Raw genomic sequence first — 19031 nt, forward strand, 5'->3', positions numbered from 1 at the left:
ACAGGGATAAACACCAGGAATTCAAATTCCGGATGGAGAAGGGAACTGGAAGGAGTTATCCAGGGTGGAATTGGCTGGTTTATGGGACAAATTCCACTCCTGGATCAGCCACCGGAGCCCAGAGCTGGGGAACAGCAAAACTCAGCTTTTCTTTTCCCCAGGAAAAGGGAGAAAATGAGGAAAAATTCCCATTTTCTCCATCGATCCCGGCCAAGTCTGGGATGGGCACTGGGTTATCCCAGTGGGACGCAGAATTCCTGAATAAATATCCACTTTGGAATGTTTCTATTTTCCTGTTCCTCACTTCAATTCCAATTTCCAAACCCCTCCTCCAGGATTTGAGGAACCAGGGCAGATCCAACGTTGGATTTTAGACCCGAATTTTCCCAACAATTCCATGGAGGATCCCCAAACTCCCATCCTTTATGTTGTAGGATGGAAGGAAAAACCCCAACAGATTTAAATTTTTCAGGTGCTTTAATATCCAAATTATTCCTCAGCTCAGCATTGGGACTTCAGGGAGTTTAGGAAAATGAACATCATTTAATTCCCACTAAAAGCCCTTTGTGGGGATGGAAAATTCTTTATTTCCAGACTTGGGAAAACGGGATTTCCCTCTTCTTCATCACAATTAAATCAGTGCACTGGGCTTGAATTGGTGAATTTGGCTTAAATCAGTAAACTTGGATGAAATCAATGAATTGGGCTCCCCCATTTCCAGCACCAATTTAATCCCTCCAGGATTTCTCTGGATTAAGCAACATCCCAGGAAAATCCAAAGTTTGTTACTTAGTGAGACATAAAAATCAAAATATGTTTTTCCACCTTTTTTTAAAAATTTATTTTATTTTAAGGAAATTCAGGGACTTTTACAACAATTGTGACGCTCAGCAAAATCAGCCTGGTTGAGGGGAAAACCATGGGAAAAAAACGGAAAAACTATGGGAAAAATAATAGAAAAAACATGAAAACTGGGATAGCACCAGGTAAAGCTGCTCATCCCACATTCCAGCAGCAATTCCAGAGGGAATTCCAGAGAACAGCCTTGGAGGGAATTTAAATCCTCTGGAAAAGCTGCGCCAGGATTTGGCCTGTCCAGGCCTCAGGGGCCGTGAAAGGGACACGGCCCGGATGATTCCAGCAGGATTTCTGGGAATTTCATCCCAGAAATTCATTTTGAGTTTCATTCTGGATGAAAGGCATGGTTTAAAAATGGGCACAGCTGGAAAATTCTGGGATTTTTCTCCCTGGCCTAGAAGGAAGAGCTGAAAATGAGAGACTTTTCGACTCCTGGTGCCCATCAGGACTGCAGCAAAATCAGCTTGGCTGAGGGGGAAATCATGGAAAACCATGGAAAAACCATGGAAAAAACATGGAAAAACCATGGAAAAACCATGGAAAAACCATGGAAAACCATGGAAAACCCATGGAAACTGGGACAGCACCAGGTAAAGCTGCTCATCCCACATTCCAGCAGCAATTCCAGAGGTAGAACAGCCTTGGAGAGATTTTAAATCCCCTGGAAAAGCTGGGGCTCCTGTCCAGGCCTCAGGGGCTGTGAAAGGGACACGGCCCGGATGATTCCAGCAGGATTTCTGGGAATTTTATCCCAGAAATTCATTTTGAGTTTCATTCTGGATGAAAGGGGTGGTTTAAAAATGGGCACAGCTGGAAAATTTTGGGATTTTTCTCCCCTGGTCAATACGAGGGTGCTGACAGCACAAATTCTCACACTCACGCTCAGTAAATAATTCCTTATCCTTGTTTGGTTTTTTTTTCCCCTTTCTCATCCCAGAAAACCACACCAAAACATGGGAAAAGATGGAAGATGCCAACAAAACAAAACAATCCCTCGAGACAGGAGCTCCCAGCACGTCACCACAAACAGGGAGTGAAAGACAACAACAAACCCAAAAAACCACAAAAAATCCCCCCTCAAACACCTCCCAGACAGCGAAATCCCCAAAAAATAAACCCCGGAAAAGGCAGGACACAACAATATGAATGAGAAAATTGGACACTTACTTCACTGAGGAAGGCTGTAGCACTTACTTGATTAATTTCATTCGTTAGTTGGGACAGGATTGTCACTCCTATGATGCAGTGCTCTACACTGTCCTGGGGAGGCAAAGGCACAGCTTTTTTTTTTTTTTTGGAAAAATTCCTTTTTTTTTTTTTTCCCTTGGAAAAAATCTAGGCTAGAAAGGTTTAATCCTTATTTTAAAAGAAAAAAACAAAACAAAACAAAACAAGGAGCTTTTGGGAGGTTGGTTTGAGAGAATGAAGTTCAAAGAAATCCCAGGAATACCCACGGGGTGGGTTTGAGCTTGGAAAAGATGGGTCCTAAAGGTGGGAGAATCCAGGAACAATTCCCTGCTCCCAGAAACAATTCCCTGAATTTTTAAGGAGCTGTTTCCCCTCAGAAGCCCCTACTGAAAACACCAGTACAGAAGAGCCTGAACTCCTCCATGACACCTGAAAACTCCTGGATTTTGGCGAATCCCGGGAATTCTGAGGAGGGAATCTGACCTGCAGGAACCTGGTGCAAAACTGGGAACATGCAAGAAAATTCCCTGCTCCCAGAAACAATTCCCTGAATTTTTAAGGAGATCTTCACCCTCAGAAGCCCCTACTGAAAACATCAGTATGGAAAAGCCTGAACTCCTTCACGACACCTGAAAACTCCTGGATTTTGGCGAATCCCAGGAATTCTGAGGAGGGAATCTGACCTACAGGAAGCAGGTGGGAAGGTGGGAGCATCCAGCAACAATTCCCTGCTCCCTGAATTTTTAAGGAGCTGTTTCCCCTCAGAAGCCCCTACTGAAAACACCAACATGGAAGAGCCTGAACTCCTCCACGCCAGCTGAAAACTCCTGGATTTCAGCGAATTCTGAGGAGGGAATCTGACCTGTAGGAACCTGGTGCAAAACTGGGAACATGCAAGAGAATTCCCTGCTTCCAGAAACAATTCCCTGAATTTTTAAGGAGATCTTCACCCTCAGAAGCCCCTACTGAAAACATCAGTATGGAAAAGCCTGAACTCCTCCATGACACCTGAAAACTCCTGGATTTTGGCGAATCCCGGGAATTCCGAGGAGGGAATCTGACCTGCAGGAACCTGGTGCAAAACTGGGAACATGCAAGAGCAATTCCCTGCTCCCAGAAACAATTCCCTGAATTTTTAAGAAGCTGTTTCCCCTCAGAAGCTCCGACTGAAAACATCAGTATGGAAAAGCCTGAACTCCTCCATGACACCTGAAAACTCCTGGATTTTGGTGAATCCCAGGAATTCTGAGGAGGGAATCTGACGGGCAGGAAGTGGGTGGGAAGGTGGGAGCATCCAGCAACAATTCCCTGCTCCCTGAATTTTTAAGGAGCTGTTTCCCCTCAGAAGCCCCTACTGAAAACACCAATATGGAAGAGCCTGAACTCCTCCACGCCAGCTGAAAACTCCTGGATTTTGGCGAATCCCGGGAATTCCGAGGAGGGAATCTGACCTGCAGGAACCTGGTGCAAAACTGGGAACGTGCAAGAGCAATTCCCTGCTCCCAGAAACAATTCCCTGAATTTTTAAGAAGCCGTTTCCCCTCAGAAGCCCCTACTGAAAACACCAATATGGAAAAGCCTGAACTCCTTCACGACACCTGAAAACTCCTGGATTTTGGCGAATCCCGGGAATTCTGAGGAGGGAATCTGACCTGCAGGAAGCGGGTGACGTCGTTGATGACGTTCCTGAAGACGTACTCGTCCTTCTGGCAGTCGAACCAGCCCAGCTTGGTGATCCTGGCGTAGAGCTGGATCAGCGCCTGCGTCACGAACGTCGCCAGCTTCGGCCTCGTGGCCAGGTAGTTCAGCACATAATTCCCTGGAAAACACGGAAAAGGCCGAGCTGGAGACAAAATCCGGCCCCGTGGGGAACGGCCGGGAGGAAATGGAGATTTGGGGAGGTTGATTTGAGGGGAGGAATGGGGAGAAGTCCAGAGAAATCGGGAGTAAGGGAAAAGGGTTGGGGCTTGATTTGGGGATTTCAGATGCTGGAAAAGGGTTGGATTTGCCCTGGAATAGACCTGGGAACGGGCTGGATTTAACCTTGGATAAACCTGGGAAAAGGCTGGATTTAGCCCTGGAATAAACCTGGGAATGGGCTGGATTTAGACCTGGAAAAGGGTTGGATTTAGCCCTGGAACAGACCTGGGAATGGGCTGGATTTAGACCTGGAATGGACCTGGGAATGGGCTGGATTTAACCTTGGATAAACCTAGGAAAAGGCTGGATTTAGACCTGGAATGGACCTGGGAATGGGCTGGATTTAACCTTGGATAAACCTGGGAAAAGGCTGGATTTAGACCTGGAATAGACCTGGGAATGGGCTGGATTTAGCCCTGGAATAGACGTGGGGAAAAAAATTGGATTTACCCTGGAATGGACCTGGAAAAGGGTTAGATATACCCTGGAACAGATCTGGGAAGAGGTTGGATTTAGACCTGGAAAAGGGCTGGATTTAGCCCTGGAATAAACCTGGGAACGGGCTGGATTTAGACGCAGGAAAACAATGGATTTACCCCGGAACAGACCTGGTCAAGGGCGAGATTCCCACCCTCGGGATTCCCAGAGGATGCAGGGAAGCTCCCACCCAAGACAATCCCAAGAAATGCCAAGGATTTGGCGGGCGGGACCCCGACTCACGGATGTCGATGCGCTGCTCCAGCGGCAGGGGGTTGTTTGTGCGTGACACCAGTTTGGTAAGGCAGGTGGCCGCCAGTAACTGGGAATAGGAGGACTGGGAAAAAAAAATGGGAAAAAGACAAAAAAAAAAAAAATCCATGAAAAACGACGGAATTTCAGGATTTGGGGGAATTTTGGGGATGCACTCATTTTAATTACTTTATCCAAGCCTGGAACTCCGTGCTTTCTGGGAAATGTTTGGGATGTGGAACTGCAGGATTTTGGGGGGTGTTAATTCCAGGAATTTGGAGGAATTTTTGGGATGTGGAACTCCAGGATTTTGGGATGTAGAACTCCATGATTTTTGGGATTTTAGGATGGACTCACACTCCCTGTCTCCCGGAGCAGCTGGCACTCGGGGCTGTGGACGAACCCCACCACAGCAAGGGGATAAACACAATTCCTTTCTCCAAGCCTGGAACGCCAGGATTTTGGGGGATTTTGGGGTGTGTAATTCCAGGACTTTGGAGGAATTTTTGGGATATGTAACTCCATGATTTTGAGGAACATTTGGGATGTAGAAATCCATGATTTTGGCATGTACTCACGCTGCCTCTCCCCAGGAGCAGCTGGCACTCGGGGCTGTGCACGAACCCCACCACAGCAAGGGGACAAACACAATTCCTTTCTCCGAGCCTGGAACTCCAGGATTTTGGGGGATTTTGGGGTGTGTAATTCCAGCACTTTGGAGGAATTTTTGGGATGTGGAACTCCATGATTTTGGAGCATTTTGGGATGCAGAACTCCATGATTTTGGGGATTTTAGGATGTACTCACACTCCCTGTCTCCAGGAGCAGCTGGAACTCGGGGCTCTTGGTGAACTCCACCAGGGAAGGGGCATAATTACATTTCCTTTATCCAAGCCTGGAACTCCAGGATTTTGGGGAATTTTTGGGATGTGGAACTCTATGATTTTGGGAATGTTTGGGATGTACTCACACTCCCTGTCTCCAGGAGCAGCGGGCACTCGGGGCTCTTGGTGAACTCCACCAGGGAAGGGGCATAATTACATTTCCTTTATCCAAGCCTGGAACTCCAGGATTTTGGGGTGTGTAATTCCAGGATTTTGGAGGAACTTTTGGGATATGTAACTCCATGATTTTGAGGAACATTTGGGATGTAGAAATCCATGATTTTGGGATGTACTCACACTCCCTGTCTCCAGGAGCAGCTGGCACTCGGGGCTGTGGACGAACCCCACCACAGCAAGGGGACAAACACAATTCCTTTCTCCGAGCCTGGAACGCCAGGATTTTGGGGGATCTGGGGGATTTTTGGGATGTACTCACGCTGCCTCTCTCCAGGAGCAGCTGGCACTTGCTCAGGCACTCGGGGCTGTTGGTGAACTCCACCAGGGCCTTCTCGGCCTGCAGGCGCGTGCCCGTGTCCGTGGTCTCATAGAGCTGCTTGCACAGGTTCTCCAGCTGGGCCAGGCTCTGCTCCCACGGGAAAACACGGGAAAAACACGGGAAAAACACGGGAAAACGGGATTGAGGGACAGCAGGGATTGCAGGTGACTGACTGTGCTTGTGCACGCAAAGGTTGGACTTGCTGTGACCTTTCTTTTCCCTTTTTCCTTTCTCTTTTTCCTTTCCTTCCCTCTTTGTTTTCCTTTCCCCCTTCCCTTCCCTTCCCCTGTTGGATTTACAGAATTCCCTGCATGGGAATTCCTCTCATTTCCTCCTTTCCCACAAAATCCCAGATTGTTTCGGCTTGGAAGAACCTTAAATCCCCTTCCCAACCCTTCCCATGGGCACGGACACTTTCCACAATTCCAGGATATCCCAACCTGGCCTTGGGCACTCCCAGGGAATCCAGGGGCAGCCACAGCAAATCTGGGAATTCCAGCCCCTCCAGCCAGAAATTCCTTCCCAAAATCCCCAATTTCAGGCTGTAAATTCCTCCCAAACTCAGCTCACGTTCCCTCTGCACGGCGCCAAAATGGATTTCATGGAATCCTGGAATGCTTTGGGACGGGAAGGACCAAACTTGGGCCTTTTCCAAGGAAAACAGTGGCTGTGGGATTTATTTTTGGGGGAGGTTGTTTGGGATGATGCAGAGGATCCATCCAGGAACGTTCCCTACAGGGCAATTCCAGCCCCAAACCACCGGGAATTTGGGATCTCTGCTGCCAGGATAACAGGGAAACATTCCCCCTGGAATAATCCTCTTCCTTTTCAGCCCATTCCCGAGCGGCAATTCTGTGTTTTAGGGAATCATCTCATGGAAAACATTGCCCTGACACAGCTTCACTTCCATTCCCTTCCCAAATCCTTTCCTGGGAAGCAGCTCCCACCTGGGCAGGACATGGAGGAGCCACAGCCCAGAAATTCCAACAATTCTGGGAAAAAAAAACCCCGAGTTTTTTACAGGATTTTACAGGATTTTTGCAGGAATTCACAGGAATTTCACAGGAATTTCGCAGGATTTCACAGGAATTTTGCAGGAATTTCACAGGAATTTTGCAGGATTTCATAGGAATTTTGCAGGATTTCACAGGAATTTTGCAGGAATTTCACAGGAATTTTGCAGGATTTCACAGGAATTTTGCAGGATTTCACAGGAATTTTGCAGGAATTTCACAGGAATTTTGCAGGATTTCACAGGAATTTTGAAGGAATTTCACAGGAATTTTGAAGGAATTTCACAGGAATTTTGCAGGAATTCTGGGAGGAACGCCAGAATGAGGCTTTCCCCTGGAATCAGTTCTCTTCCCACTTCCAAGGAAACAATTCCTGCCCCGGAATTTGTGGGACACTGGCAGGGACAGAAGTCCCTTGTTTGTGCCTGATCCGTGCCAGCCTTCCCATGGATCCTGGGAATTAACTCCCTGGGAGCCACGGGGAAAAACAGGGACACAATTCCCAAAAAAAACCCCCAAAAACTCCAAGCAGAACAACCTCACAGGGACACCGCAGGAATTTAAACCCAGAATTCCCGTGGGGAAAAAAAAAATCCCAGGAAAAACAACGAATTCTCCAGGAGCGGATCCAGCTGGGAATAAATCCAAGCAGGATTTAAATCCCAGGTTTTAAAATCCCTGCCCTGCCAATCCTTGATTTTTTGGGGGTTTTTTTCCCCCCATGGGATTCCTCGGGATAAAGTTCAGAGGGAGTTGTGGGATGAGGGAATTGAAGGAAAAAGCCCCAAATCCCAGGAGAGCAGCTCCGAGCTGAAATCCCAAATCCCTCAAAATCTGGGGGGGTTCCTCCATTGTTTCCACAAACTTCCCTATTTTCCACCAAATTTCCATAATTTCAGGAGCTTCCCTCCATCGTTTCCGTTTTTATTTTTTAACTGAACGTGCACAAAAATCCAAGGGAAAAAAAACCACCTCCCAAATTCCCGAGAACTGTGACCTAACAGAATTAACTTGGATGAAAACCCCAATATTTGGGAATTCTCACCAACGAATTCCTGCATTTTCTCCCTAATCCCATGATCCTAATTAACCAGAGCAGCTGATCCCGAATTCCATGGAATTTTCAGGATGTTTTTCATCCTGCCAGGCTGATTCCAGACCGGAATTGGGATAATTCCTGGTGCTCCATGAGCACTTCCTGCTCCTGGATCCAAGAAAAAAACTGGAATTTCTGGGAGGGAGCTCTGGGAGATCCAGATAAGGAGAGCAAGTTGCTTTTTCTGGGAATTCTCTTATCTGGGAATTCCATCTGCCAGTGGGAAGAACTGGAATTCCAACCTGGAATCCTCAATTCTACCTCCAAACCCCCCAAAAACTGGGAATAGGAAGTGCTTCCATCCCATAATCCCAGCGGGAATGAACTCAGAAGAGGGAAAAGATCCCAAAATGGGGTTCAATCCCATTTTTTTTTTAACTTCAGGTGGAATCTTTTCCTCAATAATTGAGGTTGAAATCTTGGAAAAAAACCACCTGGAATTCTTGGATTTCGTTTCCCGGTCCAGCCTGGGCGGTGAAACCTCTGGAAAAGCTGGAATTGGATCCAGAGCCTCCCTGGCTTCTCCCTGCTCTTCCTTTTCCAAGGAATTTGGACTTCTTAGGCACCAGATCCCTGATTTCCCTATTCCCAGCAGCCTGGAAATCCTGGAATTTGGGTTGGGAAAGATTTCCAAGATCCAAGTCCAAGCAGCGTCAAGGCAGGCACTGAAAATTCCCAAAATTCCACATCCAGGTGGATTTTAAATCCCTCCAGGACATCCAAGAATCCCAGATTTCGACTTCCAGGATATCCTGGGACCTCTCAGGATCCCAAATTTCCTTCCAGCCAACAAAAAAACACGGAAAGGACCATTTTTAATCATCCCAAGATTTCCCAAATCCAAGGGAAAGGGAACAGCCATCATTATCCCAGGAAATTCCCATGGAATTCCGTCCCACTTGAAGGCAGCAGCACTGAAGACACTTCAGGGAGTGGAATTAAAAGGAAAACCGGGAAAAATCTTCTTCCAAAGGAGGAAAAAAATGGGATTTATGACTTCCTTCCGTTCCAAGGAGAAAAAAACTTGGAAAATCACGAAATTTTCATTCCAAGCAAGGTCACAAGAGCAGCAAAATTCCCACCAAAACCCGGAGGGATCGCTCGCAACTCCCAGAAGTTTGGATTTTTCGGGATGAAAACCAGGTAGAATCCATAAAGAACGGGTTTGGGCTTCACCATTCCAGGTACAAATCCATTAAAAAAAGGGTTTGGGAATTCTTCACACCGGGAAAAAATCCATGGAAAAAATGGATTTGGGCTTCATCATTCCGGGAAAAATCCAGGAAAAATCTTCTGGGTCTTCTTCACTCCAGGAATAATCCATAAAAATTTTTGGGGCCTTCTTCACACCAGGTAAAATCCATAAAAATTATTTTTGGGCTTCACCACTCCAGGAAAAATCCATTAAAAAGATCTTTTGGGGCTCCAGCACATCCAGAAAAATCCATAAAAAAATGAATCCAGGCTTCATCACAGCGAATAAAATCCATGGAAAATCTTTTTGGGCTCCACCACAATTCCAGAAGTTCCTCTGGGAATTTTTGCCAACTGAACCAAAGTTGTTGGGAAGCAGCAGCGGGATTTTCCCAACTTCCCAAACCTTTCCTAAACCCTGCTGCCAGCTGGGATTTATCCCCCAAATCCCTTTTTCTGTGAAACCAGGATCTATTCCCATCTATTCCATAAAAACACCTCTGGGATTGCTGGGAATGTTCTCCTGGAAAAATGGAAACTCCAGGGAAAAACTTGGAGCCACTTCCAGAGCCTAGAGGGGCTCCAGGAGAGGGGCTGGGATGGAGGGACAGGGAATGGCTTCCTCTGGAAAAGGGAGATTGAAATGGGATTTTGGGAAGGAATTCCCGGAGAAGTTCTGGATCCCTGAAAGCTTCCAAGGCCAGGTTGGGATAACCTGGAATAAAGGAAGGATTTCTTCCCCAAATCCCACCAAACCTCGCCTCTCCCACTTTTCCCAGCACTCCAAACCCTCCCAAACCTCATCCAGCCGCGATTTTTTTGCTCCACGCCGGAATTCCCGGAACTGCTGCCGGTTCCCAAATCCCTTTTCCAGCCGTGGAACATCTCCCACAGTTCTGCTGTTAAACTTTAACCCCGCTGAGCTCCGACTTCCACCTCGCTCAGGCCCGGGTTTAACACAGAAAACTCGGATCTGGAGCCGAACCCCGAGGGAAAATCGGGATCTTCCCCACGTAAATCCCGGTTAATAATCCAGCAATTCCCCTTTTCCCTCAGGATCGCGGTTCCCAACGACGTTCCCGGCTCTGTGCTGTTAATGAAATGCTCACCCCCGAGTTTCCAGGGATTGATTTATTCCAGGGGTCCGGGGATAATGAAGAACTCCCGGGAATTCCGCTTTATTCGAGCTTTATCCACCAAAATCTGGGGGGAAATCCCCGGGATGTGCCTGGGTTTGGGGTTTTGCTGCCTCCTCAGGGGGTTTGGGGTCAGCTTTAGGTGGTTTGGGACCTTTCTGAGTGTTTGGGGTCCATTCCAGAAGGTTTTGGGTCTATTTCAGGGGGTTTAGGGTTCCTTCAGAGGGTTCAGGTTCCTTTTCACAGGGTTCTAGGTCAATTTCAGGGGTATTGGGGTCAATTTCAGAAGGTGGGGGTCAATTTCACAAGGTTTGTGGTCCCCTTCAGAGGGCCTGGGGTCAATTTCACAAGGTTTGTGGTCCCCTTCAGAGGGCCTGGGGTCAATTTCTAAGGTTTGGGATCACTCTCAGAGTGTTTTGGTTCCCTTTGAGAAACTTTAGGAACCCCTTCAAAGTGTTTTGGGGGGGTTTGAGCCCACTGAGAAGAGTTTATTCCTTTCCTGAAGGTTTTAGGCGCCTTTCCCAGGGGTTTTGCCCCTCCACTCCGACCTGGATCCTCTCTATCCCTGATTGCCTCCCGCTCCACGAACTTCTCCAGTCTGGGATTCCCTTTAAACATCCATGGAAAAACCTTCCCCCAACTCTTGAGTGTTCACAGGGCTGGAAAAGGAACAGAACCCGGCTGGAAAAGGAATGGAGCACGGCTGGAAAAGGAGCCCAAACCCAGCCAGGAATCCCACAGATCCCTTCAGGACCGCGATTCCCAAGGCCGGCAGCAGCGAGCGGATGCCCAAAGCCCCCGGGTGACAGGAGCAGGGCCGGGGGAGGTGACAGCGGGGACCCGGCCGCTGCTTCCAAAGGGAACAGCGGGACCCCAGCGAGCTTCTCCCCGGGATTTCCGCGGCGGGACCCCGAGCGGCGGCCCGGGGAGCAGAGCGCCGTGCGGGGACACGCCACGGCCACACGGGCCGGACACGCAACGGGGCCGGGAGGAGCCGCCGGCGGCCGGAGGCGAGGTACGCACGGAGGGAGCCGCAGAGCAGCGCGGGGACGCGGCGGCGGCAGCGCCACCGACCCCGGCCAGCGCGGCCTGCGCGCCTGGGCCGCGCCGGGCCTGGCCGGGCCTGGCCGTGCGGGGCTCGGCCGCGCGGGGCGGGGGGGCGGCGCGGCCGTGCCGGGAGCGCGGCGGGGGTGTCCGGGCGAGCCCCGCGCCGCGGCCGGAGCTCACCTGCACATGATCCGCCATCTTGCCCCATTCATGCTCCGCTCGCGCCTCCGCCCCCGCCTGCGCCGGGCCCGGCGCCACCGCGTCCCCCCGCGCCGCCGCCCGCACCGCGCATGCGCCGCGCGCGGGACGCGCTTCCCCCCCCCCCCCCCCCCCCCCTCCCCGCCGCCCCGCCTATCCGGGGCCCCCGCGCGCGCGCGGGACACGCCCCCTCCCGGTCGGGGTAAGCCGCGCCCCGAATGAATAATCCACGCCTCTCCCCGTCCCGCTCGGGCCACGCCCCCGTGCGCGCGCGGAGCGCTGCGTCTGACGTCACGGCGGCGGCGCGGCGCGAGGGAGGAAGGAGGGGCGCGAGCGGGGTTTGTTGACACGGCCTTAAAGGGGCCGCGCACCCCGGGGACAGCGCGGGGACAGCGCGGGGACAGCGCGGGGACAGCGCGGGGACAGCGCGGGGACAGCGCGGGGACAGCGCGGGGACAGCGCTGGGAGCACTGGCACCAGCACAATCACAAGCACACCCAGTGCCACCAGCGTCATCGATGTGACCACGGACACCAGTATGACCAGTGCCTCAAATGCCACTAGTGCACCCGGTGCCACCACGGACACCAGTATGACCAGTGCCTCAAATGCCACTAGTGCACCCGGTGCCACCACGGACACCAGTATGACCAGTGCCCCCAGTGACACCAGTGTCACCGGTGTGACCACGGACATCAGTATGACCAGTGACCACAACGTCACCGGCGACCTCAGTGCCACCAGTGCCTCCGGTGTCACCGCTGTGACAACTGACACCAGTATAACACCACTATAACCAGTGCCACCAGTGGCCTGCACAGGGGCCCAGTGTCCAGTGTCCTTCCCAGTGTCCAGTGACCGGTACCAGGGCCCAATTCCCAGTTCCCAGTGTCCAGTTCCCAATGTTCTGCCCAGTGTCCACTGCCCTGCCCAGCGCCCATCAGCACCACAGGGTGGCACACGGGTGTGTCCTGCAGTGCCACACCCGTGTGTGCAACAGTGACACACCCTCCTGTTCGGCAGTGTCACACCCATGTGTGTGACAGTATCACACCCACGTGTCCGGCAGTGTCACACCCCTGTGTCCAGCAGTGCCACATCCATGTGTGCGACAGTGCCACACCCTCCTGTCCAACAGCACCACACCCCTGTGTCCAGCACTGTCACACCCCTGTGTCCGGCAGTGTCACACCCCTGTGTCCAGCAGTGTCACACCCCTGTGTCCTGCAGTGTCACACCCCTGTGTCCAGCAGTGTCACACCCCTGTGTCCTGCAGTGTCACACACCTGTGTCCTGCAGTGTCACACACATGTGTCCGGCAGGGTCACATCCCTGTGTCCAGCACTGTCACACCCCTGTGTCCGGCAGTGTCACACCCCTGTGTCCAGCAGTGTCACACCCCTGTGTCCGGCAGTGTCACACCCATGTGTGTGACAGTGTCACACCCCCGTGTCCAGCAGTGTCACACCCGTGTGTGTGACAGTGTCACACCCCTGTGTCCGGCAGTGTCACATCCCTGTGTCCGGCAGTGTCACACCCACGTGTCCGGCAGTGTCACACCCCTGTGTCCAGCAGTGTCACACCCCTGTGTCCTGCACTGTCACACCCCTGTGTCCTGCAGTGTCACACCCCTGTGTGTGACAGTGTCACACCCCTGTGTCCTGCAGTGTCACATCCCTGTGTCCTGCAGTGTCACACACCTGTGTCCGGCAGTGTCACACCCCCGTGTCCAGCAGTGTCACACCCTTGTGTCCGGCAGTGTCACACCCCTGTGTCCTGCAGTGCCACACCCCTGTGTGTGACAGTGCCACACCCCCGTGTCCCCGCGTGGGGACCCACAGGAAGCCGCCACGAGCAGAGGAAGCGGCAGAGCCCGAGCTGAGCGCGGCACGGCCGAGCCAGCCCCGGTGACACCGCAGGGGGACAGGGCCCTGTGGGACCCCCGGGGACACTCCGGACGCTCCGGGATGGAGGAGGCGGTGGTGAAGCAGGGAGAGATTTACCTGCAGCTCCAGCAAACCTTCGGGAAGGTCAGGGGGCTCGGGGGGTCCTGGAGGGGGGGAATCCCATGGGAATGGGGTGATCCCGTGGGAATGGGGTGATCCCATGGGAATGGGGTGATCCCGTGGGAATGGGGTGATCCCATCCACTGGATGCTCAGCTGTCCCTCACCCACCATGGGGGGACAGGAGGGGCTGGGGACACTTTGTAGAGACCCCCCCAAGAGAGGCTCTGCAGAGTTAGGGGGTGACAGATGTGACAGATGTGACCCCCAAAACCGGGGGGGTGACAGATGCCACCTCCAGAGTCACACTGAGTGACAGATGTGACCCCCCCCACGAGCTGCACCGGGTGACAGCTGTGTCCCCTCAGCCGCATTTGGGGACAGTTCCAGCCAGGGGTGACAGCTGTGACCCCACAGCTGCATCTGGGGACAGTTCCAGCCAGGGGTGACAGCTGTGACCCCACAGCCGCATTTGGGGACAGTTCCAGCCGGGGGGTGACAGCTGTGACCCCACAGCCGCATTTGGGGACAGTTCCAGCCGGGAGGTGACAGCTGTGACCCCACAGCCACGTTTGGGGACAGTTCCAGCCAGGGGTGACAGCTGTGACCCCACAGCTGCATTTGGGGACAGTTCCAGCCGGGAGGTGACAGCTGTGACCCCACAGCCGCATTTGGGGACAGTTCCAGCCAGGGGTGACAGCTGTGTCCCCACAGCCGCATTTGGGGACAGTTCCATCCAGGGGTGACAGCTGTGACCCCACAGACGCATTTGGGGACAGTTCCAGCCAGGGGTGACAGCTGTGACCCCACAGCCGCATTTGGGGACAGTTCCAGCTGGGGGTGACAGCTGTGACCCCACAGCCACATTTGGGGACAGTTCCATCCAGGGGTGACAGCTGTGACCCCACAGCCGCATTTGGGGACAGTTCCAGCCAGGGGTGACAGCTGTGTCCCCACAGCCGCGCGTCTTCCGCCGCCGATGAAGGCCGGGGCTGTGCGGTGGCTGCCGAGGGGCCGGAGCTGAGCGCCTTCTCCTGCTCCTCTCCCTCCTCTTCCTCCCCACAGAGCCCATCCCCAGGGGACGGCGGGGATCCCAAAAATCCCACCCCGGGAAAGGGGATCCCCAAATCCCACCCCCAGACGGGGAGGACGCGCCGGTTTTGGGGCGACTTCCCCTTCCCCCACTTCCCCTCCGCCCTGGGGCCTCCCGCGCTCCCCGAGCCCGGAACTGCTGCTGGGGCAGAGCTGGAAGAGACCGAAAGTCGGGGTTTTGGGGGAAAATGGAAGGAAGGAGGAGCTGGAAGTTGTCCGAGGGTTTTAGGGGACGGGGTTGGGTGAGGCTGGGGGGCCGCTGGGGCGCGTCAGGGATGTTTATCCAGGGGTTTTCAAAATCCTGATTTATGTCAGCCCCAACCTTCAGCCTGTCGGAAAACCCTGCGGGGCTTTGCAGCCTTGTCCCGCCTTGGGCTCCTGCAAGATCCCAAGGGGATAAAAACTCCTGGGAAGGTCAAAATTCCCGGGAAGGAAAAAGCTCCTGGGAAGGTAAAAACTCCTGGAAAGGCAAAAAAAAAAAAAAAAAAAAAAAAAAAAATTCCTGGGAAGGTATAAACATCTGGAAAGGTAAAAACACCTGGAAAGGTGAAAACCTCCTGGGAAGGTAAAACACTCCCGGAAAGGTGAAAATTCCTGAAGGTAAAAACACCTGGAAAAGTAAAAAACTCCTGGAAAGGGGAAAAAAAAAATCCTGGAAAGAGAAAAACCTCCTGGGAAGGTAAAACACACCTGGGAAGGTAAAACACTCCTGGGAAGGTAAAACACATGAAACACTCCTGGGAAGGTAAAACACATCTGGGAAGGTAAAACACATCTGGGAAAGTAAAACACATCTGGAAAGGTAAAACAGTCCTGGGAAGGTAAAACCCCCTGGAAAATGGAAGCTCTCCAGGGAGGGCAGCATCCTCCCGGGAAGGCAAACCCGCGGGTTGTCCCGTCGGCAGAAATGGAAGAAGTTCTGGGCCGTGCTGTACCGGGAGAGCTCCTGCTCCACGGCGCGCCTGGAGCTGCAGGAGGGCGCGGAGCGGCCGCGCAGGGCCGAGGGCGGCCGGCGCCTGGTCCGGCTCAGCGACTGCGTCCACGTGGCCGAGGCGCTCGGCGACGCCGCGGCCTGTCCCCGGGACACCGTCCCCTTCCTGCTGGAGACCACGGAGCGCCGCTTCCTGCTGGCCGCCGCCGCCGCCGAGGCGGCCGAATGGATCCGGCGGCTGTGCGAGCTGGCGTTCCCGGTAAGGCGCCGGGAGGACGGCTCGGGAAGGGTGGGGTGGGTGGGATCCGCTGGGATCCGCTGGGATCCGCTGGGACGGGTGGGATCCACTCGGATGGGTGGGATCTGCTGGGATGGGTGGGATCCACTGGGATGGGTGGGATCTGCTGGGATCGGTGGGATTTGCTAGGATGGATGGGATCTGCTGAGGTGGATGGGATCCATTTGGATCAATGTGATCCCCTGGGATGTGTGGGATTTGCTGAGATGGGTGGGATTTGCTAGGATGGATGGGATCCACTGGGATGGGTGGGATTTGCTGAGATGGGTGGGATTTCCTAGGATGGGTGGGATCCACTGGGATGGGTGGGATCCGCTGGGATGGGTGGGATCCGCTGGGATGGGTGGGATCCACTGGGATGGGTGGGATCTGCTAGGATTGATGGCATCTGCTGAGGTGGATGGGATCCATTTGGATCAGTGCGATCCCCTGGGATGGGTGGGATCCCCTGGGATCAATGGGATCTGCTGAGGTGGATGGGATCCATTTGGATCAATGCGATCCCCTGGGGTAGGTGGGATCCATTTGGATCAATGGGATCCATTTGGATCAGTGCGATCCCCTGGGGTGGGTGGGATCCCCTGGGATCAATGGGATCTGCTGAGGTGGATGGGATCCATTTGGATCAGTGCGATCCCCTGGGGTGGGTGGGATCCATTTGGATCAATGCAATCCCCTGGGGTGGGTGGGATCCTCTGGGATCAATGGGATCTGCTGGGGTGGATGGGATCCATTTGGATCAATGCGATCCCCTGGGATGGGTGGGATCCATTTGGATCAATGGGACACCTCACCTGCCGCTCTTCCCGCCGGAGCAGAGGAGCCGGGAGGAGCCGGGAGCGGCCAAGGAGAGCACCACGAGGGAGCGCGAGATCTCCATGGAGGAAAATTCCCTGTACAGCTCTCAGGGCAGAGGTAGGAGCGGGGCCGGGCGGGGAGATCTCCTCCCCAGGAAACCTCTTCCTGCCGCGGTTTGCGGGGCGGGCTGGGCCGCGCTATCGGAGCCGGGCAGCCGCTGTCGGCCGGACGCTGCTGCCCGGGCTGCAGGGGTCATCCACGGCGGGGTGGGACACGTGTCCAGCGCTGTGTCCATCCCAGCTGGCCTGGAGCAGGCTGGGATGGGCTGGAGGGGTTCATCCACGGCCCTTCTCCAGGGTGGGACACGTGTCCAGTGTCCACCATGTCCATCCCAGCTGGGCTGGAGCTGGTTGTCCTGGCCTGGGGCGGTCACTCTGACCCCTCTGCTGTGTGTGACACGTGTCCAACGCCCCGTCCATCCCAGCTGGCCTGGGGCAGGTTGATCTGGTCTGGAGGGGGTCACTCCCAGCCCTTCTCCAGGGTGGGACACGTGTCCAGCGCTGTGTCCGTCCCCAGCCGGCCCGGAGCAGGTTGTTCTGGCCCGGGGCGGTCACTCTGACCCCTCTGCCATGTGGGACACGTGTCCAGCGCTGTGTCCATCCCCAGCCGGCCCGGAGCAGGTTGTTCTGGCCCGGGGCTGTCACTCTGACCCCTCTGCCGCGTGTGACACGTGTCCAACGCCCCGTCCATCCCCAGCCGGCCCGGAGCAGGCGTTCGAGGTGACGGTGCGGGCGACGCCGTCGTCGCAGCGCTGCCGCCTGCGCGGCCGCTGCGTCCTCCTGGCGGGCTCGGAGGCCCTGGAGCTGCGGCACCCGCAGAGCCAGGAGCTGCTGCTGCGCTGGCCCTACCGCTTCCTGCGCCGCTTCGGCCGCGACAAGGTGGGTGCCGCGCGGGGAGGCCGGGCCGGGCGCGGCCGCCGCGCGGGGACCGACCCCTGCCCTCCTCAGGTGACCTTCTCCTTCGAGGCCGGCCGGCGCTGCGCGTCCGGAGAGGGAAACTTCGAGTTCGACACCAGGCAAGGCAACGAGATCTTCCAGGCCATCGAGGCGGCCATCGAGGCGCAGCGAGGCCGCGGGGCCCGGGGGCCGGAGCCCGCGGGCGTCCCCGGCGAGGGCAAAGGGCCCGAGGCCAAGCCGGCGACGGCCCCCGGGGCCGGGGAGCCCTCGGGGCCGCCGCGGGGCGCGGATTTTCCCTACGCCGAGCCCCGCGATTCCCTGCGCCGCGGGAACGCGCCCGAGCGGGGCCGGAGGCCGGAGGGCGCCGAGGTGGAGTGCGAGTACGCCGTCCCCTTCGACGCCATCGCCAAGTCCTTCCCGGGCCGGCAGCCGGGCTGTCCCCAGGAGGGGCTCCCCGAGCCGCCGAGCGTCCCCGGGGATGCCGGAGCGGGTCAGCGGCCCCCCGGCCGCCCCACGGCGCCCAAACCCGAGCACATCTACGACGAGCCCGAGGGTCTCTCGGCGCTGTCGCTGTACGACGAGCCCGAGGAGGTGAAGGGGGAGGCGTGGAGGCTGCAGGCCGCCCCCGAGGAGCCCCCCGGGCTCGGGTGTCCCTACGACGCCCAGCGCGACGACTACGCCGTCCCCAAAAGGCGCTTCCTGCTGCAGGGCAAGGAGTGGCTGGGCCGCTGCGACTACGACAACGTGGCCCTGAAGGTGGCCAAGAAGAGGAACCTGCAGTGAGCGGGGGGAGAGGAGGAGACCCCCAAATCCCCCGGATGGATTTTACTTTGTCCCCGGCAGAGCTGAGAGCTCTGCACGGGGACACATCTGGGCAGCGGTGCGGCACAGCTGGGGGGTGACAGGGGACAGCTGGGGGGTGGCAGGGGACACCCGGGGGTGGCAGGGGACATCTGGAGGTGGCAGGGGACAGCTGGAAGCGCTGGGAGCGGGATGCGCCCACTGGAGGGCAGTGCGAGCCCGCCGGAGCGGCCGGGCCCGGGCAGCCGCAGCTCCCGGAGCCCAAACCCGGCTCCTCGCCCGCTCCTCGCCCGCTCCTCTCCCGCTCCTCGCCCGCTCCGGCCGCGGAGCAGCGGCTCTGCCCCGCTCATCCCGCCGGGATGGATTTCCAGAGGCGGCCGGAGCGGGAATG

General features: G+C 55.2%; 2 protein-coding genes across 2 annotated transcripts in view; one reads left to right on the forward strand and one right to left on the reverse strand.

The window, feature by feature from the left end:
- Positions 1 to 11832, reverse strand: part of XPO7 (exportin 7) — a 29670-nt gene extending 17838 nt beyond the window's left edge. The window contains exons 1-5 of the mRNA XM_040087610.2: positions 11742 to 11832; positions 6016 to 6162; positions 4687 to 4780; positions 3699 to 3865; positions 2053 to 2118 (exon numbers count right to left, since the gene is read on the reverse strand). Of these exons, the coding sequence (XP_039943544.1) occupies positions 2053 to 2118; positions 3699 to 3865; positions 4687 to 4780; positions 6016 to 6162; positions 11742 to 11759 (492 nt within the window). The 5' untranslated portion in view covers positions 11760 to 11832. The remainder of the gene's footprint in view (positions 1 to 2052; positions 2119 to 3698; positions 3866 to 4686; positions 4781 to 6015; positions 6163 to 11741) is intronic.
- A 1894-nt stretch (positions 11833 to 13726) lies between these two features.
- DOK2 (docking protein 2) lies at positions 13727 to 18669 on the forward strand. Its single transcript, XM_040087611.2, has 5 exons — positions 13727 to 13789; positions 15762 to 16046; positions 16904 to 17000; positions 17640 to 17821; positions 17891 to 18669. Exons 1-5 carry the CDS (start codon positions 13727 to 13729, stop codon positions 18620 to 18622), a joined length of 1359 nt encoding a protein of 452 aa, XP_039943545.1. The 3' UTR covers positions 18623 to 18669.
- Positions 18670 to 19031: the final 362 nt, after the last annotated feature.

Source organism: Hirundo rustica, chromosome 28 (assembly GCF_015227805.2).
Source record: "Hirundo rustica isolate bHirRus1 chromosome 28, bHirRus1.pri.v3, whole genome shotgun sequence".
Classification (NCBI taxonomy): Eukaryota; Metazoa; Chordata; class Aves; order Passeriformes; family Hirundinidae; genus Hirundo; species Hirundo rustica.

Excerpts from the sequence above, each read along its gene's own strand:
- DOK2 (XM_040087611.2), top strand. The coding sequence starts at position 13,727 with ATGGAGGAGGCGGTGGTGAAGCAGGGAGAGATTTACCTGCAGCTCCAG. Across the intron at positions 17,001-17,639 it reads GTACAGCTCTCAGGGCAGAG|CCGGCCCGGAGCAGGCGTTC; the intron begins GTAGGAGCGGGG and ends GTCCATCCCCAG. Across the intron at positions 17,822-17,890 it reads GCCGCTTCGGCCGCGACAAG|GTGACCTTCTCCTTCGAGGC; the intron begins GTGGGTGCCGCG and ends TGCCCTCCTCAG.